The 20,085-nt window shown below is 38.1% G+C and overlaps 1 protein-coding gene across 1 annotated transcript in view; it reads right to left on the reverse strand.

Annotated features, from left to right (window-relative positions):
* Lama2 (laminin subunit alpha 2) overlaps positions 1-20,085 on the reverse strand; it is a 591,463-nt gene that overhangs the window by 325,302 nt on the left and 246,076 nt on the right. The window contains exons 9-10 of the mRNA XM_060373445.1: positions 15,490-15,589; positions 12,694-12,854 (exon numbers count right to left, since the gene is read on the reverse strand). Of these exons, the coding sequence (XP_060229428.1) occupies positions 12,694-12,854; positions 15,490-15,589 (261 nt within the window). The remainder of the gene's footprint in view (positions 1-12,693; positions 12,855-15,489; positions 15,590-20,085) is intronic.

Consider the following 20,085-nt stretch of genomic DNA (forward strand, 5'->3'; position numbering starts at 1 on the left):
TGCCTTTTCAGCATCTAAGGAGATGATCATGTGGTTTTTCTCCTTCAGTTTGTTTATGTGGTAGATCACACTGGTGGATTTCCGTATATTGAACCAACCCTGCATGCCTGGGATAAAGCCTACTTGGTCGTGGTGGATGATATCTTTCATGTGTTCTTGGATTCAGTTTGCAAGTATTTTGTTGAGTATTTTTGCATCGATGTTCATGAGGGAGATTGGCCTGAAATTCTCTTTCTTTGTTGGGTCTTTGTGAGGTTTAGGTACCAAGGTGACTGTGGCTTCATAGAATGAGTTTGGTAGTGTTCCTTCTGTTTCTATGTTGTGGAATAGTTTGAAGAGTATTGGTGTTAGCTCTTCTTTGAAGGTCTGTTAGAATTCTGCACTGAAACCATCTGGCCCTGGGCTTTTTTTGCATGGGAGACTTTTGATGACAGCTTCTATTTCCTTAGAGGATATAGGACTATTTAATTGTTTACCTGGTATTGATTCAGCTTTGGCATGTAGAATCAGTCAATAAATTTGTCCATTTCATTTAGATTTTTCTAATTTTGTGGCATATAGACTTTGGAAGACCTAATTATTGTTTGGATTTCTTCAGTGTCTGTGGTTATGTCCCCCTTTTCATTTCTGATTTTGTTGATTTGGATAGTGTCTCTCTTTCTCTTTTAGTTAATTTGGCTAATGGTTTGTCTATCTTGTTGATTTTCTCAAAGAACCAGCTCTTGGTTTCATTGATTCTTTGAATTGTTTTATTTGTTTCTAATTTATTGATTTCAGCCCTGAGTTTGATTATTTCCAGCCGTCTATTCCTCTTTGGTGTGTCTGCTTCTTTTTTTTCTAGGGCTTTTAAGTGAGCCATTAAGTTGCTTGCATGAGATGTTTCGAATTTCTTCTTGAAGGCACTTAGTGCTATGAACTTTCCTCTTAGCACTGCTTTCATAAGTTTGGGTATGTTGTGCCTTCATTTTCATTGAATTCTAGGAAGTCTTTAATTTCTTTCTTTATTTCTTCTCTGACCCAGCTGTCATTTAGTAGCAAGTTGTTCAGTTTCCATGTGTGTGTAGGCCTTTTGCTATTTTTGTCATTGAGGTCCAACTTTAGTCCATGGTGATCAGATAGGATACAAGGGATTATTTCAATCTTCTTGTATCTGTTGAGTCTTGCTTTGTGACCAACTATATGGTCTATTTTGGAGAAGGTTCCATGAGGTGCTGAGAAGAAGGTAAATTCTTTTGTGTTTTGGTGAAAGGTTCTATAAATGTCGGTGAGGTCCATTTGATTCATAACCTCTGTCAGAATTATTGTTTCTTTGTTTAATTTCTGTTTTGTTGACCGGTCCTTTGTTGAGAGCAGGGTGTTGAAGTCTCCCACTATTAATGTATGGGGGTCTATGTATGGTTTAAGTTTTATTAAAGTTTCTTTTATGAATGTGGGTGCCCTTGAATTTGGGGCATAAATGTTCAGGATTGTGATTTCTTCCTGGTGGTTTTTTCCCTTGATGAGTATGAAGTGTCCTTCTCTATTTCTTTTGATTAATTTTGGTTGAAAATCTACTTTATTAGATATTAGAATGGCTACTCCTGCTTGCTTCTTGGGTCCATTTGCTTGGAAAAACATCTTCCAGCCCTTTACTCTCAGGTAATGTCTATCTTTATGATTTAGGTGTGTTTCTTGTATGCAACAGATTGTTGAATCTTGTTTATGCATCCATTCTGTTAGTCTGTGTCTTTTTAATGGAGACCTGGGTCCATTGATGTTGAGGGAGATTAATGACCAGTGGCTGTTAGATCCTTTGATTTTGATGTTGGCTATGGTATTGTGTTTGTGTGTTTGGCTACTTTTGGTTTTGCTGTAGTGAGGTTATTTATTTCCTATGATTTCTTGAATGTAGTTAGTTTTCTTGGGTTGTATTTTTCCTTCTAGTATCTTCTGAAACGCTGGATTTGTTTATAGGTATTGTTGAAATTTGTTTTTGTCGTTGAATATCTTGTTTTCTCCGTCTATGAGGACTGAGAGTTTTGCTGGGTATAGAAGCTTAGGCTGACATCCGTGTTCTCTTAGGGTCTGTATGATATCCATCCAGGCTCTTCTGGCTTTCATAGTTTCTGTTGTGAAGTCAGGTGTGATGGGTTTGCCATTATATGTTACTAGGCCTTTTTTCCCTTTCAGCTTTTAGTATTTTTTCTTTGTTCTGTATACTTACTGTTTTGATTATTATGTGGCAGAAGGATTTTCTTTTCTGGTCTAATTTGTTAGGTGTTCTCTAGGCCTCTTGTATTCTTATAAGTCTCTTCTTTAAGTTGGGGAAATTTTCTTCAATGATTTTGTTGAAAATATTTTCTGGGCCTTGGAGGAGGGAATCTTCTCCCTCTATTCATATTAGTCTTAGGTTTTGTCTTTTTATGTTGTATTGGATTTCTTGCATGGTTTGTGTCAGGAATTTTTTAGATTTATTATTTTCTTTGACGGATACATCGATTTCTTCCATTGTATATTTCACACCTGAGATTCTTTCTTACATCTCTTGTAGTCTGTTGGTTATGCTTACCTCTGTAGTTCCTATTTTCTTTCCTAGGTTCTCCCTCTCCATGATTTCCTTCATTTTTTTCTTTAATTTTTCCAATTCTATGTTCAGATCTTGAAGCATTTTGTTGATTTCCTTCACCTGTCTGATTGTATTTTCCTGTTTTTCCTTCAATTCCTTTGCCTGTTTGTTTGAACATTCCTGTTTCTTTTATTTCTTTCAGTTATTTAATAATTTCCTCTCTGAACGCTACAAACTATTTGGCTGCATCTTCCTGTATTTCTTTACGGATGACCATAATCTGTTTTATTATATCTTCCCCTAATTCTTTACGCATTTTATTTGCTTCCTCCATTAACCTCTTCATAAGCATAGATGTAAGGTCATCTTGAATTTCACTTATGTTAGGGTGTCCAGGGCTACTTGCGCCTGGATAACTGGGTTCTGGGGATGCCATATTGCTTTGCCTTTTGTTGGTTGTGCTTTTTCGCTGGCCTCTACCCATGTCTCAGGTGTTGTCTGTTAATTTCTAGTGTCTTCTGGGTCCTGGGCTGGGGAGAATCCACTTGGCAGGTTCTCTGCTTTTTGGGTACGGTCAACTGAATGGTGGTGCTTCTCAGGAATTGTCACAGTTCACTTCATGTGTATGGACCTTTATGGTAACTGTGGTGTTCAGGAAGGCTCTCCTTTCAGGAGAGGTCCTGGTGATGGCTGCCCTGCTGCTGGGTTTTTTGCTCTAAATTTAGTGAGCAGCAGCTCTTGCTCTTAAGGTGTAATTGTTGGATGCAGCCCTCTTGAAGAACCAGGGATTCCCACAGTTTTGTCAGTTTAGCTAGGAATAACTGGTTGATCCTTGGAGCAGTATCTGAGGGCTGCTGTAATGGCTCTCTGGCTTTTGTAGGTCTGAGGATGCAGCTGTGTGTGCCCAATGCCCTAGAGGTACTCAATAATGGTGGGTGAGCACAGCGCTCATGCCTGCAGTAGAAGGCTAGAGCCTAGAGTCTGCGTGAATCTAGAAAGTTTTTTGGAGTTGGGTGTCCTGAGTGTTGCACCTCATGATCCCCCTGCTGTGGGGTTTCCTACTGACAGAAACACCCAGTCTTTGCTTTCAGATGGCCTTTCTGTCTGTGATGGCAAGTAGAACCCGCAGGCACAGACTTACGTGGCTCTGCCTTTCTGGGGACTGGGTGCATGGGTGTCTGCCGAAACTGGGTAATTTTTTCCTGAGACCTTTTTGGAGTGGTGGTATCGACTGAGTGCTCTGAGATCAGACCAGCCGTTCCCCTCCCTGTGAGTTTGCACCCGACAGAGAAGCTCAGTCTCTGGTGCCCTGGGGCCCAGAGTTCTATCTGGGGCAGCCAGTCAGGTGCAGGCAAGACTCTGTGCTGGGGCCTGGGTCCCCACCTCTGGCTCCAGGCTGGCTCCTGGGGCACCCGTGGAACCCTAGTCTTTTCCAGGGGATGTCTGGGTGACCTAAGGTCTGTCCCAATCATTTCATGCACCGTGGGGTTATCTCTCAACTGGAAATCTCAGTCTCTGATGTTGTGGTGCCCACAGTTCAGTCTGGGGCAGTGATCAGAGCAAGCTGGCGTGTGGCTCTGTGCTGGCCACCACGGCCTGGCAGAACTGGGATCTCTTCTGCGGTTTAGCTGGGTGAGTTAAAGCTGATTGAATCCCCCACCATGGGGTATCCTCTCACCTGGGAAACACAATCACTTGTGTTTTAGGGACGTGAGTTCTGACTGCTGGTCTCTGTGCCTATCCTGCTGTGCTGTTGGTCAGAATGAGAGTTGTCCCGGTGCCGCCATCTTGGCGAATCCTTATTTTTATTTATTTTTTGATTTCTTTAAGTCAGAGGCCACCGGCTGACATCAGTTTTCTTTTTGTGATAGTTTTCTCAGTACGGCCTCTCTCTGGAGATACAGAGCCACAATAGCTCTTCTGTTTTCATTTTCATGAAGCTGCTTCCTTACAAATTAGATACAACTTTAGCAGTGTGTGTTTAACTGTGATTGTTAGTCAACTGGGAATTCTATTGACAAAGTAACTGAGACTATCTACAGTGACATTTAAGTTATTTTTCTAATAATAATAGCTTCAGGAATTTTGCAGTCATGCTTACTTTTTGAGGCCTGTGTAGTCAATTACAGATTTCTTTCCATGAAGGACTTCATTTTAATGTTCCTTAGTATTAAATAAGTTAACACATGGAGGCATAATTGGTTAATTAGTAGTATTTGCTGAGTGCATACTCTTTAAACATACTGATCCTAAAGTTAGGTAATAGACGGTGGTCTAGGGAAAGATGAAAAAAAATGAGAGTTTTTACTTCTCACAAACCAAGTTTCATTTAAAAGAACTAGCCATGTACTAGTTAAAGTGTTCAAAAGCAGATTTCACCCAGGCACTATTTAAATAAGACCTCACTGCAGAAAAGCGATTCATTCCAAATGCAGTGAGGATAGGTGGAGCTTTATGAACAGAACATGAGAGGGAGAAGGCATAGAAGGCTGCCAACAGGAAGCATTAAGGAGAGGTGCCATCCTTGTTAAACACACCCAGCAGCTTGCATGTGGAAGGCAGGCCAGGCTCTCCTCAGAGGAAGAATGCGGAACACACAAGAGGCAGACTTAGGAGAAATCTTACTAGACACAGTCTTAGGCTTGAAGAGGAAGCCCAAAGAAAAGATGTAGACAAAAAGAGAGGTCAGAGGAACCTATGTAATGGTGGTTAAGGAGAGTCTTCTTACTGAAAATGTGTGTGTGTGTGTGAGAAAGATATGTTATTGTGATGTTTTCTATATGAGATTTAGATTAAAGATAAAACTTTATGCACCAGGACTATTTGTAGAAATGTCACCACCTTAAGTCTAATAATTAGTGGGGTAAATATTTCTGAACACAAATATAGAAGGAAAATTCAGAGCCTGTAAACCAGTAAAACATCATAAAAGAGCCGGAGAGTGGGTGGATCTTTTCACTACCTGTAACAACTCAAACAACCACCAAGTAAACATTAATCCCAAGTAAACATAAATTTGTACAGAGGCTCTGTGTTGTAGGCACATCTAATGAGACTTAGGTAGGACACACTCAAAACACTGAGTATTTTCAATCAGTATGGCTGATTGAATAACCTTAAATGGGACAAGCATCTGCCTGCCAAAGTCCATCATAGTTCCACCATTTTCCTCCCTTCTTCATTATGTGTAATCACAGTGTTATCTTCTTCCTGTGCAATGATGAAGGCATTTCACAGGTTCTAAGTCATCACTAGAGGTGAGACAGACGTAAGGTAGGATTCAATCGCTGAAAACGTTTTAAAGGAAAATTGTGAAAGTGATTGTGGCAAGAGAATGCTTCCCGATAGGAGATGCAGACAGCTTTGTTGATAAATGGAGATTCAGCTGAGACTAAAACAATCAGGTGAAATAAATGAGAGGAGAGATGAGGTTTCCTAAGCAGCCTGAAAAATCCTTAAAAAAATCTACACTTAGTTCTTGTCAGAGACAGTCCCTGTTCCCATTGCTATGGAACCCACTTGGACACTGAACTGCCATGTGCAGGGGTTCCAGGCCATCTCCATGCATGGTCCTTGGCTGGAGTATCAGTCTCAGAAAAGACCCCTGTGCCCAGACTCTTTGGGTCTGTTGCTCTCCTCGTGGAGCTCCTGTCCTCTCCAGGTCTTACTATCTCCCACCTCTTTCATAAGATTCCCTGCATTCTGCCCAAAGTTTGGCTATGAGTCTCAACATCTGCCTCAATACCCAGCAGGGTAGAGCCTTTCAGAGGCCTTCTGTGGTTGGCTCCTGTCCTGTTCCCTGTTTTCACCCTCCTCCGATGTCCATCCTCTTTGCCTTTCTGAATGGGGATTAAGCATTTTAGGCAGAGTCCTCCTTCTTGATTAGCTTCCTTAGGTGTACAGATTTTAGTATGTTTGTCCTATATTATATGTCTAATATCCACTTATGAGTGAGTATATACCCTGTGTGTCTTTCTGCTTCTGAGAAACCTCACATAGGATGATCTTTTCTAGTTCCCACCATTTACCTGAAAATTTCATGATTTCCTTTTTATTTACTTATTTATTTTTTATTGCTGAGTAATATTCCATTGTGTAGATGTACCACAATTTCTATATTCATTCCTCCACTGAGGGAGATCTGGGCTATTTCCAGCTTTTTGCTACTACAAATAAAGCTGCTACAAACATGGTTGAGCAAATGTCCTTATTGTGTACTTAAGCGTCTTTGGATATATGCCTAGGAGTGGTATAGCTGGATCTTAAGGAAGCACTATTCCTAATTGTCACCTCCCCCTGATGGAGCCTTACCAGGCCACAGAGGAAAACAATGCAGCCACTCCTGATGAGACCTGATAGACTAAGATCAGAGGGAAGGAGAGGAAGACCTCCCTTATCAGTGGACTTGGGGAGAGGCATGGTTGGGGAAGAAGGAGGAAAGGTGGTATTGGGAGGGGAGGAGCTACAGGGGGGATATAAAGTGAATAAACTGTAATTAATAAAAATAAAAATAAAAAAATGAAAAAAAAAAACCCTCTACAGTTACTGAACGTTAGGTGACCAGGGAATTTAATTAATCTGGAAAGAAATGACAGATGGCCACAGTCATTCTAGACAGATAAATTGAGGCCCAATCACATGTTCCTGTGAACTACTGAGATCATAATGGAAAGTGCAATAAAAGAAAAAAAAAAGGCAAGGCAAAATGAATCACAGACTAATTTCTAGTCTTGTACTAAGACTTTGGTAAAACTAAAGCTGAATGTTCCTTCTGGGATCAAGGTCAATCTCTATTATTTATCACAATCTCCAATCGAACTCACTTGAAAAAAATAGAATAACAGCAAAGTACAAAAGAGCCAACTTGTAGTATGTGGCACCAATGTACAAGCAGAGGCCAGGAGTAAGACAGCTTTTATAGTCAGGAGACTATAAAAGATTTACAAAAAAGCAAGACGTTTCAAAATGTATGGAAAGGCATAGCAATTTGGAAACATTTTGTCTCATTTTCATACTCAAAAAACAGAATAAGGATCATGCTCATTAATATTATTAGCCAAAGAAGACTGGAACCTAAAACTTGTCTGTAAACAAACACTGTAGTTGATATTGTACAAGTATTATGATTTTTTCAACCTCTAAAATCTGGGAATTCCTTTTTTTCTCTCTTTATATTTTAAAGTGGGAAATATTTTAAGACATCAGAAAAGGGCTTATTGTATGATATCAATTACCTATAACCTGATAAGTAAAAAGACTGGTGGTGTATAAGTTTACTTCATACCCATGCTTATTTTCAGACACAGCTGTCATTTCATTTCTTTGTCCCTTTTTTTCTAGTCAAGTACCATTCTAAAATTAATAGGTATCATATGGTATACTTAAATTTTTCTTACATGTGTGTTTATCCACAAAACTTTAGAATTATTAAATGTTTTCCACTTTACAGGAATGCAAACTGTATGACATTTGTTTTTAACTAGGGTTTCTGGGAGTTATCAGTCCTTGTCATGCAGATTTACTGTTTTCACTTCAGTTGTTGTTGTTTTTTGTTTTTTTGTTTTGTTTTGTTTTGTTTTTTCTAGATTAAGTGAATATTTGGATTCTTTTCTGGTATCTCTCAGGAGCTGATTGCAGAACAGCTAATTGGTCCCCAAGCCACTGATGCTCAAGTCCTTAAATCAAATCCTGCTCTATCTGGGTAACCCATGTTATCTTTCCACTCAGCTAAACCATCCCTAGATTAATTCCAAATCTGAATACAGCATGAATTACATGCCAATCACTGTTACTGTGAATTTAGGGGATAAAAGAGAAAAGCTTCCATGCGTTCCATGTAGACAACTGCTCTTCAAATAATCCTTCTTTCTTTCTTTCTTGCTTTCTTTCTTGCTTTCTTTCTTGCTTTCTTTCTTTCTTTCTCTCTCTCTCTCTCTCTCTCTCTCTCTCTCTCTCTTTCTTTCTTTCTTTCTTGTGGTACTGGAGTCAAATCTAGTTTTCTGTTTATTTGTTGTTTGTTTGTTTTTTGCAGATTAAGCAAATACTCTAGAAGTATCTAAATTCCTACCCCTATTTTTTCATCCTTTGATGTATATATATATATATATATATATATATATATATAATGTATTGCTAAACTTGTTTAGGATAAATGTTTAGATGTTAAATGTCTAGAGCGCAGGTCATGGTCATCTTCAGGATGACCATGGTACAAGTCAGGCTAATAATGATGGCAAACATTACTTCCATTTCTTCAGATTTTCTGTGGTGTTGGGTAGTATCAGCTCTTTCCACATTTTAATTTTTATTTTATATTCTTCAATATTTCTATCATTTTATTTAGATTTTTGAGAATCCCCTATTGCTTATTTTGATCACATTCATTCTCTCTCTTCTCCTCACTTTTCACTTTTCTCGCTCACCCAACTTTGTGTCTTGTTTAAACTCAAGTTCAGATTGTGCTGTACATATACTTTTGGATGTCTGCTTGCCACTGGAGTATTCTACCTTCCAGGGGCCACATGGTTAAAGAAAAATGATTCCATCTCTCTCCCAGAATCTTCAATCATAGTATCACTGTTTGAAATATTTTACTTATGCATATCATAAAGAAGGAATATAATCAATTATATTCTCCCAGAGCACACAGGCTTGGGAATTTGATTCCTCATTCGCCACAACTTTTCTTCTCCCAGAAAACTTTTCTCCCGGAGCTCCAGAAATGTAAGAAAGTTGTCTGCCTGTTTCCCTAAATTACGCCATGGAGCTGTAGTCTCCTCCTCACGTTTGAGAAACATTTCTGGAATATACGAAAAAAGCAGTTCAATTCCAGCCTATCTCTGAGAGCCAACTAAAGGATATCTACCCCTCCAAATATTGGACTTTATTTTAAAACTAAGGCTCACATCCCACCTACACCTCACAAATCTTGTTACTCAAATTGGCTTGAGCTCAGTTTTAGCAGATTTTCCTCTTTGGTCTGAAACCTAGAAATTCCCATTTACTTCTTGAATCTAAAGATTTTGAAGCTTACCAGCTGTGTTTATCCAACCAATCTGTATGTCTGAAATACTAGAAGCCGAAAAAGTTGTGTTGTCTCGGCCCAATACAGCATTTAGAATCTCTGTGACTTAAAATTCATGAAAGAAAAAGACTAGGCCTTGGGTTTCCTAATGAAGTTCTTTAAAATGTCTTCATACTCAAAGGGCATGACGGGTAGTTCTTCCTCAGGAAATCTATGAAAAGGGAGCCAGGTAGCTGTGTGACTCTGCAATCTGACGACCAGAGTCTGATCCCCCAGGACTCACAAGGTGTGCTAGAAGAAACAACTCCCCTAAGCTGTCCTCTGATATTTGCAGGAGTGCTGTGGAACTGTGCCGTACCCACACACACAGAAGCACATACAGATGTACACACCCAATAAATCAATAAATGTAATTGTTAAAGTTTTAAAAATGAAAGCATGTAAAAAAGAAAATCATAAACAGTCCTTATTTTGTAGCAATATAAAGAAACATATATGCAAATGATTATTGATTAATATGTATTTCATAGATGTGTACTTATATAGCTATTATTTATATCTATTTTATAGTCTATAAATACTTGCTTAGAGTCAATTATTTTTATAAGAATACTACATGAACACATGTATATTATAACGAGATTAAAATCTGCCATTTTTTTGTAAGCATCCTATATCATTTTCATTCTGATAAAGTATTTTGAGCCATACTGTTGATTTAATCGGCACAATTATTTCAACACATTTTTTCTTTTGAAAAAAAAGAAGGAAATATCTCATTCCTTTCTGGACTAGTAGGTGTTCCTTTTGGTATTTAAATTGTAGCACGGCTGTTTTAAATACTTATCATTCTTGTAAACAAGAGGTGATGGGCAATTCATCGAAGTGCATACTCTGTACATTGTGACATAGTTCAGTATAAGACACCATGATATAATTATGTTGTGACATAATTTTGTGATGTGACTAATTCAACTGCATATATTTACAGTTTTGTTGGTGTCACTGGCTTTCTATAAGTTTTTATCATAAGAATTCTTTTTGTTTATTTACCGTTTTATTCATTTATTATGTATGCACTCTTCTGCCTGCATGTCAGAAGAGGGCACCAGATCTCATTATAGACAGTTGTGAGCCACCATATGATTGCCAGGAATTGAACTCAAGACTTCTGGAGGAGCAACCACTGCTCTTAACCTCTGAGCCATCTCTCCAGCCCCTCATAAGACTTCTTAAGAGCTGATGTTTTCTATTTAAAATATCACACTGCCGAAAGATACATTGCTTTTAATGATGCTAGTTAGTTAATTTTTAAATCACTTTTATGACTTCTCAATTACTGTTTATTGTAGTGTCTCAACTGTGTATTTAGAGCTTCAAGTGTCTTCGTGGAGGCATTTTTTTCTTCTCATTAGGATTACAATCACTCTTTGCAAGGCTTGGTGTCAGGTAGAGTCAGCATAGGCAGCTTGAGGAGCTTTCCCCATGAGCACAGCTCATTACCAGTTCTCCTGTTCCAGCCTTCCTGGTCCTTCCATCCGAAGAAGCTGAATGAAATGAGGCCTCCCCTCTCCTTTGTTACTTAAACATAGCAGGTTCCCAGACTTTCTTTAAAGGTGTGTATCTAATAGTGCTTCCCTTCTCCTACTTGAGTTCTTGTATGCTGCAGACCCACAAGGTTTTTCTCCCACTCTAAGCTTGTACAAAAGGAGATGTCGCAGCACTTTGGAAAAATGCAGGAGGCATAAACAAGGTCTTTCTCAGTGCATAGAGAGGGAGAAGAATTCAAGGCTGTAGGACTGGCCCAGCAGCATTCAGCACACTGGTAGGGTGAGGTTGGGGTGGAGTGGAGTGTCCTGAAGCAGGCTGCCACTCAATTCCTGCCATTCAGCACTGGTTTTAGCGATTTTTCATTTCAGATAATACTGGAAAGGAATGCACTAAATCTAGAAAATATATTACATTCCAACACATGAGACCTCTCATAATGTCTTTCTCTTCATTGCGTGTGCAGTAAGTGATCCAGTTTTAATAGATCAAGACAGATGCTTAAATGGTCTCTAATATAGTACATTATATAAACTATTATATAAACATTGTATCTATGTAGTTTTATTATTATTGTATACATTAAATATACATAAAATGATATACTATGACATATTTTAAATGCTTTTTGTGATATATACTTAATATTAAAATATTTTATAATGCTATAATATTTGTATACACCAAAATTTATGTGTGTACCAACTATTATCATATATACCTAGATAAGGATAATAAATTAGTAAAGGAAAGAAGAGTATATGAAGGTCTTTATTTAACTGTCTTGCTTTTAGTAAAGTTCCATCGAAGATTTCAAAATTACTTTCATGTTTATGATAATGTGTCATGACACCATTTGAAAAAAGACTGCTCATTCGCTCAGCTAATACAGTTACACACAGGTCAGGACACCACGAATGGACTTCTGGAGCTGAAGAAATCAGTCCCAGCATTTGGGACTTGTGCATGCCTCTGTTTCTGTGTGCATGGAGGCCACAGGTATAGTGTGTCCCTCGCTGTTAACATGACGAGCTACTAGCTGACTGTGTACAGGAAACAAAATGGCCTTTCTGAAGGTACGCCTGGGAGAACATGCCAGCTCTTTAGTCAATTCCACAAGGCTTTCTTATACATCGGTAACTACACAAGAGAGTTTAAATATGGTGAGAATTTTGAGACTTATCTCCACTCAGATTTCAGGGGATACAAAATTAAATCCTTGACAGAATTCTTTTTGGAAGTAGATACAGAGAAGGTATGTATTTTTAATTTGAAACAACTACTTTCTCAAGTGATACATACATTTTTGTGCAGCGGGAGAAAAACCGTTTGTTGTAAAATGGCGTAGACCACTAAGGGGGCTAATCTATGCATTTGGAGACTTTATATAAGTGGCAGATGTGGCAGTGAACCGGGTCAGCATTTGATGACACCTAAAGGATATACACATACGTATGTATGTATTGTGAGTGCAGGAGAAGCTTTACAAATGCCTGACGGCACAGACATAGGAGAGGCGCTAAGGGATGCTGCCCTCCACCTCAACAGCGGGACATAGCTGGATTAAGCAACATACCTTACAGCTACAGGGCCCAACACAAGGGTCCTCGTTTGTGCTCCCTGAGCCACTGCAGTTACAGGGCTGGCAGTCTGGGTAGCCGCTGTAGCCCCGGACACATCGATCGCAGTTCAAACCTCCAAAGCCAGTTTTGCAGTGACAAGATCCAGGTTTCAACCCTAAGGGAAGAAGTACTGTGAATCAGCACTCTCAAAAGAAAATCAATTTAATTCTTTAGGTTTCAATTATGCTAACTTTTAAGTTGTATTCTGATCATAAATTAGGTTGATTTTTTAAAAATTTTTATTATTTATAAATTTTAAGCAATTTTAAAATTCCAATACATTTTGTTCATATTCTTTCCTGCCCCTGTCCTTCCAGATCCTCTCCCTTTCCCTACCAATTCAACTTTAAGTTTTTTCTCAAAATAACAAACAATAACCCAATACAACAGCACAACCTAGGAAACAAAACACGACAGCCACAAATAAAAACAACACAGAGACACCCACAGAGACACACACACACACATCAAACTCTATTATATGTTGGTTCACTACTTTTGAACATGAAATTTGTCCTGGAGTGTTTGATCTACCTGGGGTCACTCTGTTGGAGAAAAATGATTTTCCCTCTCCCAGCAGGGATAAGCAACAGTTCAGATGTTAACCTTTACCCTAGTGGCTAGGTTGCCATTCATTCATTAAAAACGATAAAATACAATAAGATAAAAAAAAAACTACCACATAGAAGTTGGAGAAGATAAATCAACAGACACCCCAAGAGAAGAAACAAGAACCAGAAATCCACTCATTTGCACACTCAGGAATTTCATAAAAGCACTACACTAGAAGCCATAATATACACACAGAGGACCTGGCGCAGACCTGTGTGGGCCCTGTGCATTCTGCTTCAGTCTCTGTGAGTTCATATGAGCTTTGCTCGTGGTGGTTTACAGGGCCTTATTCTCTTGTGAACATCACTAAAGCTAAAGGGTCTGGAGCATAAATACAAATGTCAGTGGTAATACAAACAGAGCAGTTTTACGATTCTTTCAAAAATATTAAGAATTAGGGGATGGAGAGATGGTCCAGCAGTTAAGAGCACTTGTTGCCCTTACAGAGGACATGGGCTTGGTTGTAAGCACCAACATGAGGCTCACAATCATCTGCAACTCCAGTTCCAGGAGACCCAACCAGGTCTTCTGACCTCTGCTGGTACCAGACACTCACACGGAATGCATACATGGCATGCAGGCAAAACATCCGTGCCCATAAATAACATGGAATCTCCACTGGGAAAGACAAAGAGTAATGAGATGCAAGAACACGGCATAAGAGAACGCATGACCGAACAAAAGGAATATTAAACACGAGTGAGTCAAGCGCACACTCAGCTACTAAGAAAATATGTTTGCATAATGTGCACAGGACTCATGGGAAATGGGTGGAAATAGTAGATACAGAGAACATAAGTATACGTCAGGAAAGTTTGCAGAAAAGTAAAGATGGCTGCATACATACTAATTAGGGCCATAAAATGTGATCTCAAACCGTGAACATTCGGATTATATTGATAAAGATGTACTAAAGTAATTGTGTTAGAGTTTTGCTTCAAAAGAGTACTGATTGTAGGGGCTGGAGGGAGATGGCTCAGGGACTAAGAGTTCTTGTTGCTCTTCCAGAGGACCCTGGTTCGCTTCCCATCACCCTGTGGTGACTCACAACTGTCACTATCTCCAGTTTCCCTTGAGGATCCAATAAAAAGAAAAAACAAAACAAAACAAAACAGCGAAATAAAAAGGGTGGCAGTTCTAAAATTTTGCTCTTTATAAAATTTTATTAATATTGCTTATAAACCACCACTACATTACATACTTATTTTCCTAATTTTTTCTATATCTAATAGCTTTTTAAATAATGTACTTATTTTAGTGAGGAACTTAATATTATTATTAATAACATTGGGGTTTACCTGTCATGAAGAAAAGGAAATAATTCATGCTGGCAGGCTTTACCTTTAAGGTCATTAGGGTAAAAAAGGCAAATAGTCTTTGTTACTTGCTACTTTCAATGAACTACTCAACTTATCCAGGACAATTGCCCTGGAAGTAGCTCCCAAATATTAATTATATTGTGCTGCCACTTGATTCTTTGATGCTGAAGGTGTATCACGAATTTCATTCCTCAGAGTATTTGGTTTCAAGTTGTCGTGCCGCCATCTGTAGCCCTTCCTGTTCTCTTGGCATCACCTACCTCTCACCGGGCGATCTCCATTTGCTTCCCCATGCTGCACACACATCTCCCAGTGAACGCTGTCATTTCACACAGGACCCAGTGGAAATTACAGAACAATCTAAGTAATGGGTCATGCCCACCTCTCTCACTCTCTTTCTCTTTCGAACACACACATACACACACACACACACATGTCTATGTGTGCAAAATTGTCACATTACACCATTTTCCTCAAGGACACATCATATAGATCACAGTGGTCCCATAAGACAAAACTTCCTGGCAACATCATATATCATATAATTCTCACTATGACATTTCCACAACTAAACTGCTTAATGAAAACTGTACACACACATTAAAGCAGATGATCTTTTTTTTTTTCGCTTTTCAAACAATATAGTTCAGCACAAAAATGGATTATTATAGTGAATGAAAATAGAGTCATTGGGAGCACACAGTGAGATGTCAGAACCCTGAGTAGGTGAGCGGAATTACTGCAAAATTCTCTGAAAAGAATGACATCTGGCATCCATTCATCTTTTCATCAGGGCGGGAGTTCTCTGCCGTGCCTCACCTCGCCGGGCATATTTCTCATCCTTGACACAGATTTCACTCAAGGAGCCAACTGGATCACAGTGACATGGCTGGCACGGTCTTGGGTAATGCGGCGACACCTGAAAATATCATGTGAAAGGATTTGAACCAACTGTGATAAAATATGCCAGTATTTTCAACTGAGCAAACAATTCAGGACTAATTTAAAATTAGTTTTAAAAAAATGTATTACAAAATATTTTGATAAAATTATATGAATTTATCTTTGACATCGATTGGTGGACTTCTAAAATCCAATTTTGCTAACTGTATACACAAAGTTAAGGGTCTTGTATTAGCAGCCTGTAGGTACTTGTTATTAGATTCAATAATCAATAAGATCTTTCCATGATTCATTACTTCCTGGACTTTTAAAGCTTGTATAAAGGAAACCACAGATGAAGAGCCTTTGACTCCTAGCATACTTAAAGAAGCCTATTTTTATAACCACGTCACTATTATCATAACAAAATTATGATACTCAGTTAGGATACTCAAATACATATTTCATAATTTAACCTGTCTGTTTATTACATGTCTTAATATGACATGGTTTAAACTTAGCAATGTCAATTTTCCCCCTGATTTACTTTTCAAGAATTTTTATGCTGTCCATGATGTAATAATTTAAATAGAAATTTATAATTGTTCCTCAGAAGAGGCATACTTAAATATCTAAATCAAAACTTTAGTTTTTAGGAGGCTGAGTAACCTGAAAAGTAACATTCAGACTCTGTCATTAGAAGCTGACCTCAAATCCCATTGTGTAGGACATTCTTTTCATTTTGACACCAGGACAATAACAGCTCCAAAGATGTTCTATAGGGGAAAATGAGGAGGGTATCTCACAGATCTCTGGCACACAGTAAATGCTTAGAAGCAAAAGTGGCTTTTACTGTCACATATTTTAATTAAAGAGGTCTAAACTGTTCGTAATACTATGTACACGTTTATTCTCCAGATGGTATAGTGTAAAACAAAAACCCTAAACTGTTTTCCCAAGGAGAAATGTGTGTGTGTGTGTGTGTGTGTGTGTGTGTATGAATGTACTTTTCTCCAGGAGACGTCTTACATATGTATCTATAACTAAGTTTAATTTCTTAAGTAGGAATTTTTTTTGCTCTTAAAGATCATGATGTACAAACTAGACTTGTTTATAAACGTGATTAAATATAACTGAAGTTCACAACAGCTTCAAAGCCATCATTTTTTTAAGGCTCTCTTAATCATGTTCTCTTCGTGCTTACACTATCCCTAACAAAGACATGAGAATGTTATCTACCTTAAGCGATCTTATGGGAATAAAAGAGCTGTAAGACACTATTTTAAAATAGGCACAGCAGAAGTGCCTCATGGTTGAAATGCCACAATCCATCACATTCCAAACAGTAATTGTCAGAAAAAAAAAAAATAACATTTAAATTGAAGCTTAAAAAGAAGGAGTAATTTGAGAATATAGTTTAGAACAGGGATCTCTGCAGGGAAGAGCCAGCAGACATCAAAAAAGAAAAACCTCTATTGTAAGAAATTTTAAAAATATATTTTGAATTAACTTTTCAGTGTTACAAATCTGATTCATGATTGCAGTGATAAGCTATAAGAAATCAAAGCCCTCCAAATGATTATTATGCTTGATACTGATTAGGAAAATTTACCTGAATCAGGCTATTGGTCAGGAAATTCTCTAACATAGGAGATTTACAGACCTATAGTGAATTCTGTGCTCTAGTAACAATTCAGATGTTATTAATTAGCCCATAAGTAAATTTTGCTTAAATATATTACGTGTGAAATATACACATGTAAAGCAAATCAAATATATGTCTTCATTAGATATATCTAGAATCAAATCACAGTTAATAAGACCAACAGCCTCATGCATGTCAGGTAAATTCTTCATCTCTAAGCTTACATCTCCAAACTTCAGGACAACAGTTTTCAGAATATAGTGGAGACCATTTACTTAACAATTTCCCAGGCACAGAGCTCTTGATTTGGTAACTTTGCAAACTTCTACCCAGATATTAAGTGCTTGGAAAATTATTTTTATAAACATTTTTGTGATAATTACAAGAGGTGTATATTCACTTAATTATTTCGCTTGTAATAAAAATGTAACCCAACTATCAGTTATGATTATGGCAATATTGTATATAGGTCCAAACACACCATCAGATGAAAATGATGAAAAGCAGGCAGAAACTATTAAGATTGGATGTTTGAAAGAACAGAAAGAAAAATCTATGCAGAAGAGAGGTCTGTGGAGGGGTGAGTATCAACTTCTGCATATTAATGTCCCCTCCACAGCTTCACTGGTTTACTCTGCATTGAAAGTCATTGATAGGACGCCAAGAAAGAGTGGAAAGAGCTCAAAGAAAACAGAAGCTGAGTAGAGTTTTCAGGGCTTTGCATCAAGTAGACAGGGCTTCAACGAACTTTGTCAGAAAAGAAGTTCAACACCATGAGCATCTCTCAATCAGCAAATGCTCTCTTCCACCACGCTATGCTCCTGTGAGTTTACTGTATTTAGGGCACATTCAAAATCTTCAGAGGAAGAAAACAGGGTCTAGGATATTGGCACTATATCATCACAAATGTAAGAAAGTGTGTTCGTAGGCATGAGAAGAATCAGGAAAATGTAGTAATCATATAAGAAAGAGAAGTCAATAAAGTAGACCTTGACGAGAGCCAGGACTGGAATTAACACATAAGGAAGTCAATACTGGAATGGTATATATGACAAATAATTCTTAGAATGTTGTTTATGAGTGATCCATGAGGTATTTCAGGTGAAAAGGATGACGTATAAGACAGGGGGAGATTAAACTGCCCATCATCTACACATATGTAGGGGTCCAGTCCATGCTTGCTTCTTGGTTGGTACTTCCATCTCTGAAAGCACCGATGGATCTAGGTTAGTTGACGGTTGGTCCATAGGCTGCCTTTCCTGGCCTCAGTGGATGAGGATGAGCTCAGTCCTGATGTAACTTGATGTGCTGGAGTGGGTTGGTGGAGAAGATAATTTTCTCCCCATTTTCTGAGGAGAAGAGGAAGGGGGGGAAGGGGGTAGGAATGGAGATCAGGAGAAAAGGACAGAGGGGTGTAACTAAATCTATAAATTAAAAATAAATAAAAAATTAAAATGACATGAAAAACAACCTTTAGACAGCTGAAAAGCAAAATCTCAAGATTTCAAATTAAATGGATATGTTTAATTTCAGATTACAAATAGTGGAGATCAGGAGGAATTGATAGTCAACTCAAAGGCATTGATGTCAAATAAAGAGAAACTAGCTGAAAGAAAAACAGAAAAGAAAATTTAAAAAGTGAGCCCTGCCTCAATAACCTACAGGGAACAATTAAGTAACCAGACATGCAGGTAGTTAAGAGTCTCAGAAGAAAAAAAAGTACAGAAATAAAATGATACTGTTAATGAAATAACGGAGCATTACCTATGGTGATCTCAGAAGTTGGGAGGTAGCATCAAAGCCAGCCTCAGCTACATAGCAAGTGTAGGCAGTGGATGGGCTATGTGAAACTGTGTCTCAACAACAACAACAAAAGCAAATAACCTAAAACACTCTCAGTGTGGATCAAAATCAAAATTGGTTGCTATGAGAAGCTCTGTGAACCATGCTAAATAAGTACTGAGAAATATAGGCAGCTCATTGTGGTCTGCTGGAGTTGGTAGATAATTTTTGTGTGAAGTAAAATGTGTAAAGGAACCAATGGGAAAGCAGAGATGCTGCATACTGTTGATTTCTGACTGTTTAGCACCCTCCTACCTTGTCCCTCTTCTCTTCCTTTTCACAAGCATAAAAATAGTCATTTGCTTGTAGAACATACACAGACCATGAGCCCAATTTAATAGATATGACAGTTTATGTCTAGAACAATTGCTGAGAATCAAACCTGCAGGCACTTATAGAGGTCCTAAATCAAATGGACCTAATAGATGTCTACAGAATTTTTCACCCAAACTCAAAAGAGTATATTTTCTTTTCAGCACCTCATTGAACCTTCTTCAAAAATTGACCATATAATTGGGCACAAAGCAAATGTAAACAGATAAAAGAAGATCAAAATAATCTCTTGTATCCTTTCAGACCACCATGGCCTAAAACTGGACCTCAACAACAGAAGAAATAATGAAAAGCCTACATACACATGGAAACTAAACAACTCTCTACTCAGTGACAGCTGAGGTCACTGAGTATTAAAAAAAGAAATTAGAGACTTCCTATAATTCAATGAAAATGAAGGCACAAATTACCCAAACTTGTGGGACACAATGAAAGCAGTGCTAAGAGGAAAGTTCATAGCAATAAGTGCTTCCAGAGAGAAGCTTGAGACATCTCATACAAGCAACTTAATGGCACACTTAAAAGCTCTTAAAAAAAAAGAAGCAGACACACCCAAGAGGAGTAGGTGATTGAAAATAATCAAACTCAAAGCTGAAATCAATGAATTAGACAGAAAAAAAAAAAGAATCAATGAGAACAAGAGCTGGTTCTTTGAAAAAAATCAACAAGACAGACAAACCCTTAGCCAAACTAACTGAAAGGCAGAGAGAAAC

This window comes from Meriones unguiculatus, chromosome 20 (genome assembly GCF_030254825.1).
Source record: "Meriones unguiculatus strain TT.TT164.6M chromosome 20, Bangor_MerUng_6.1, whole genome shotgun sequence".
NCBI lineage: Eukaryota > Metazoa > Chordata > Mammalia > Rodentia > Muridae > Meriones > Meriones unguiculatus.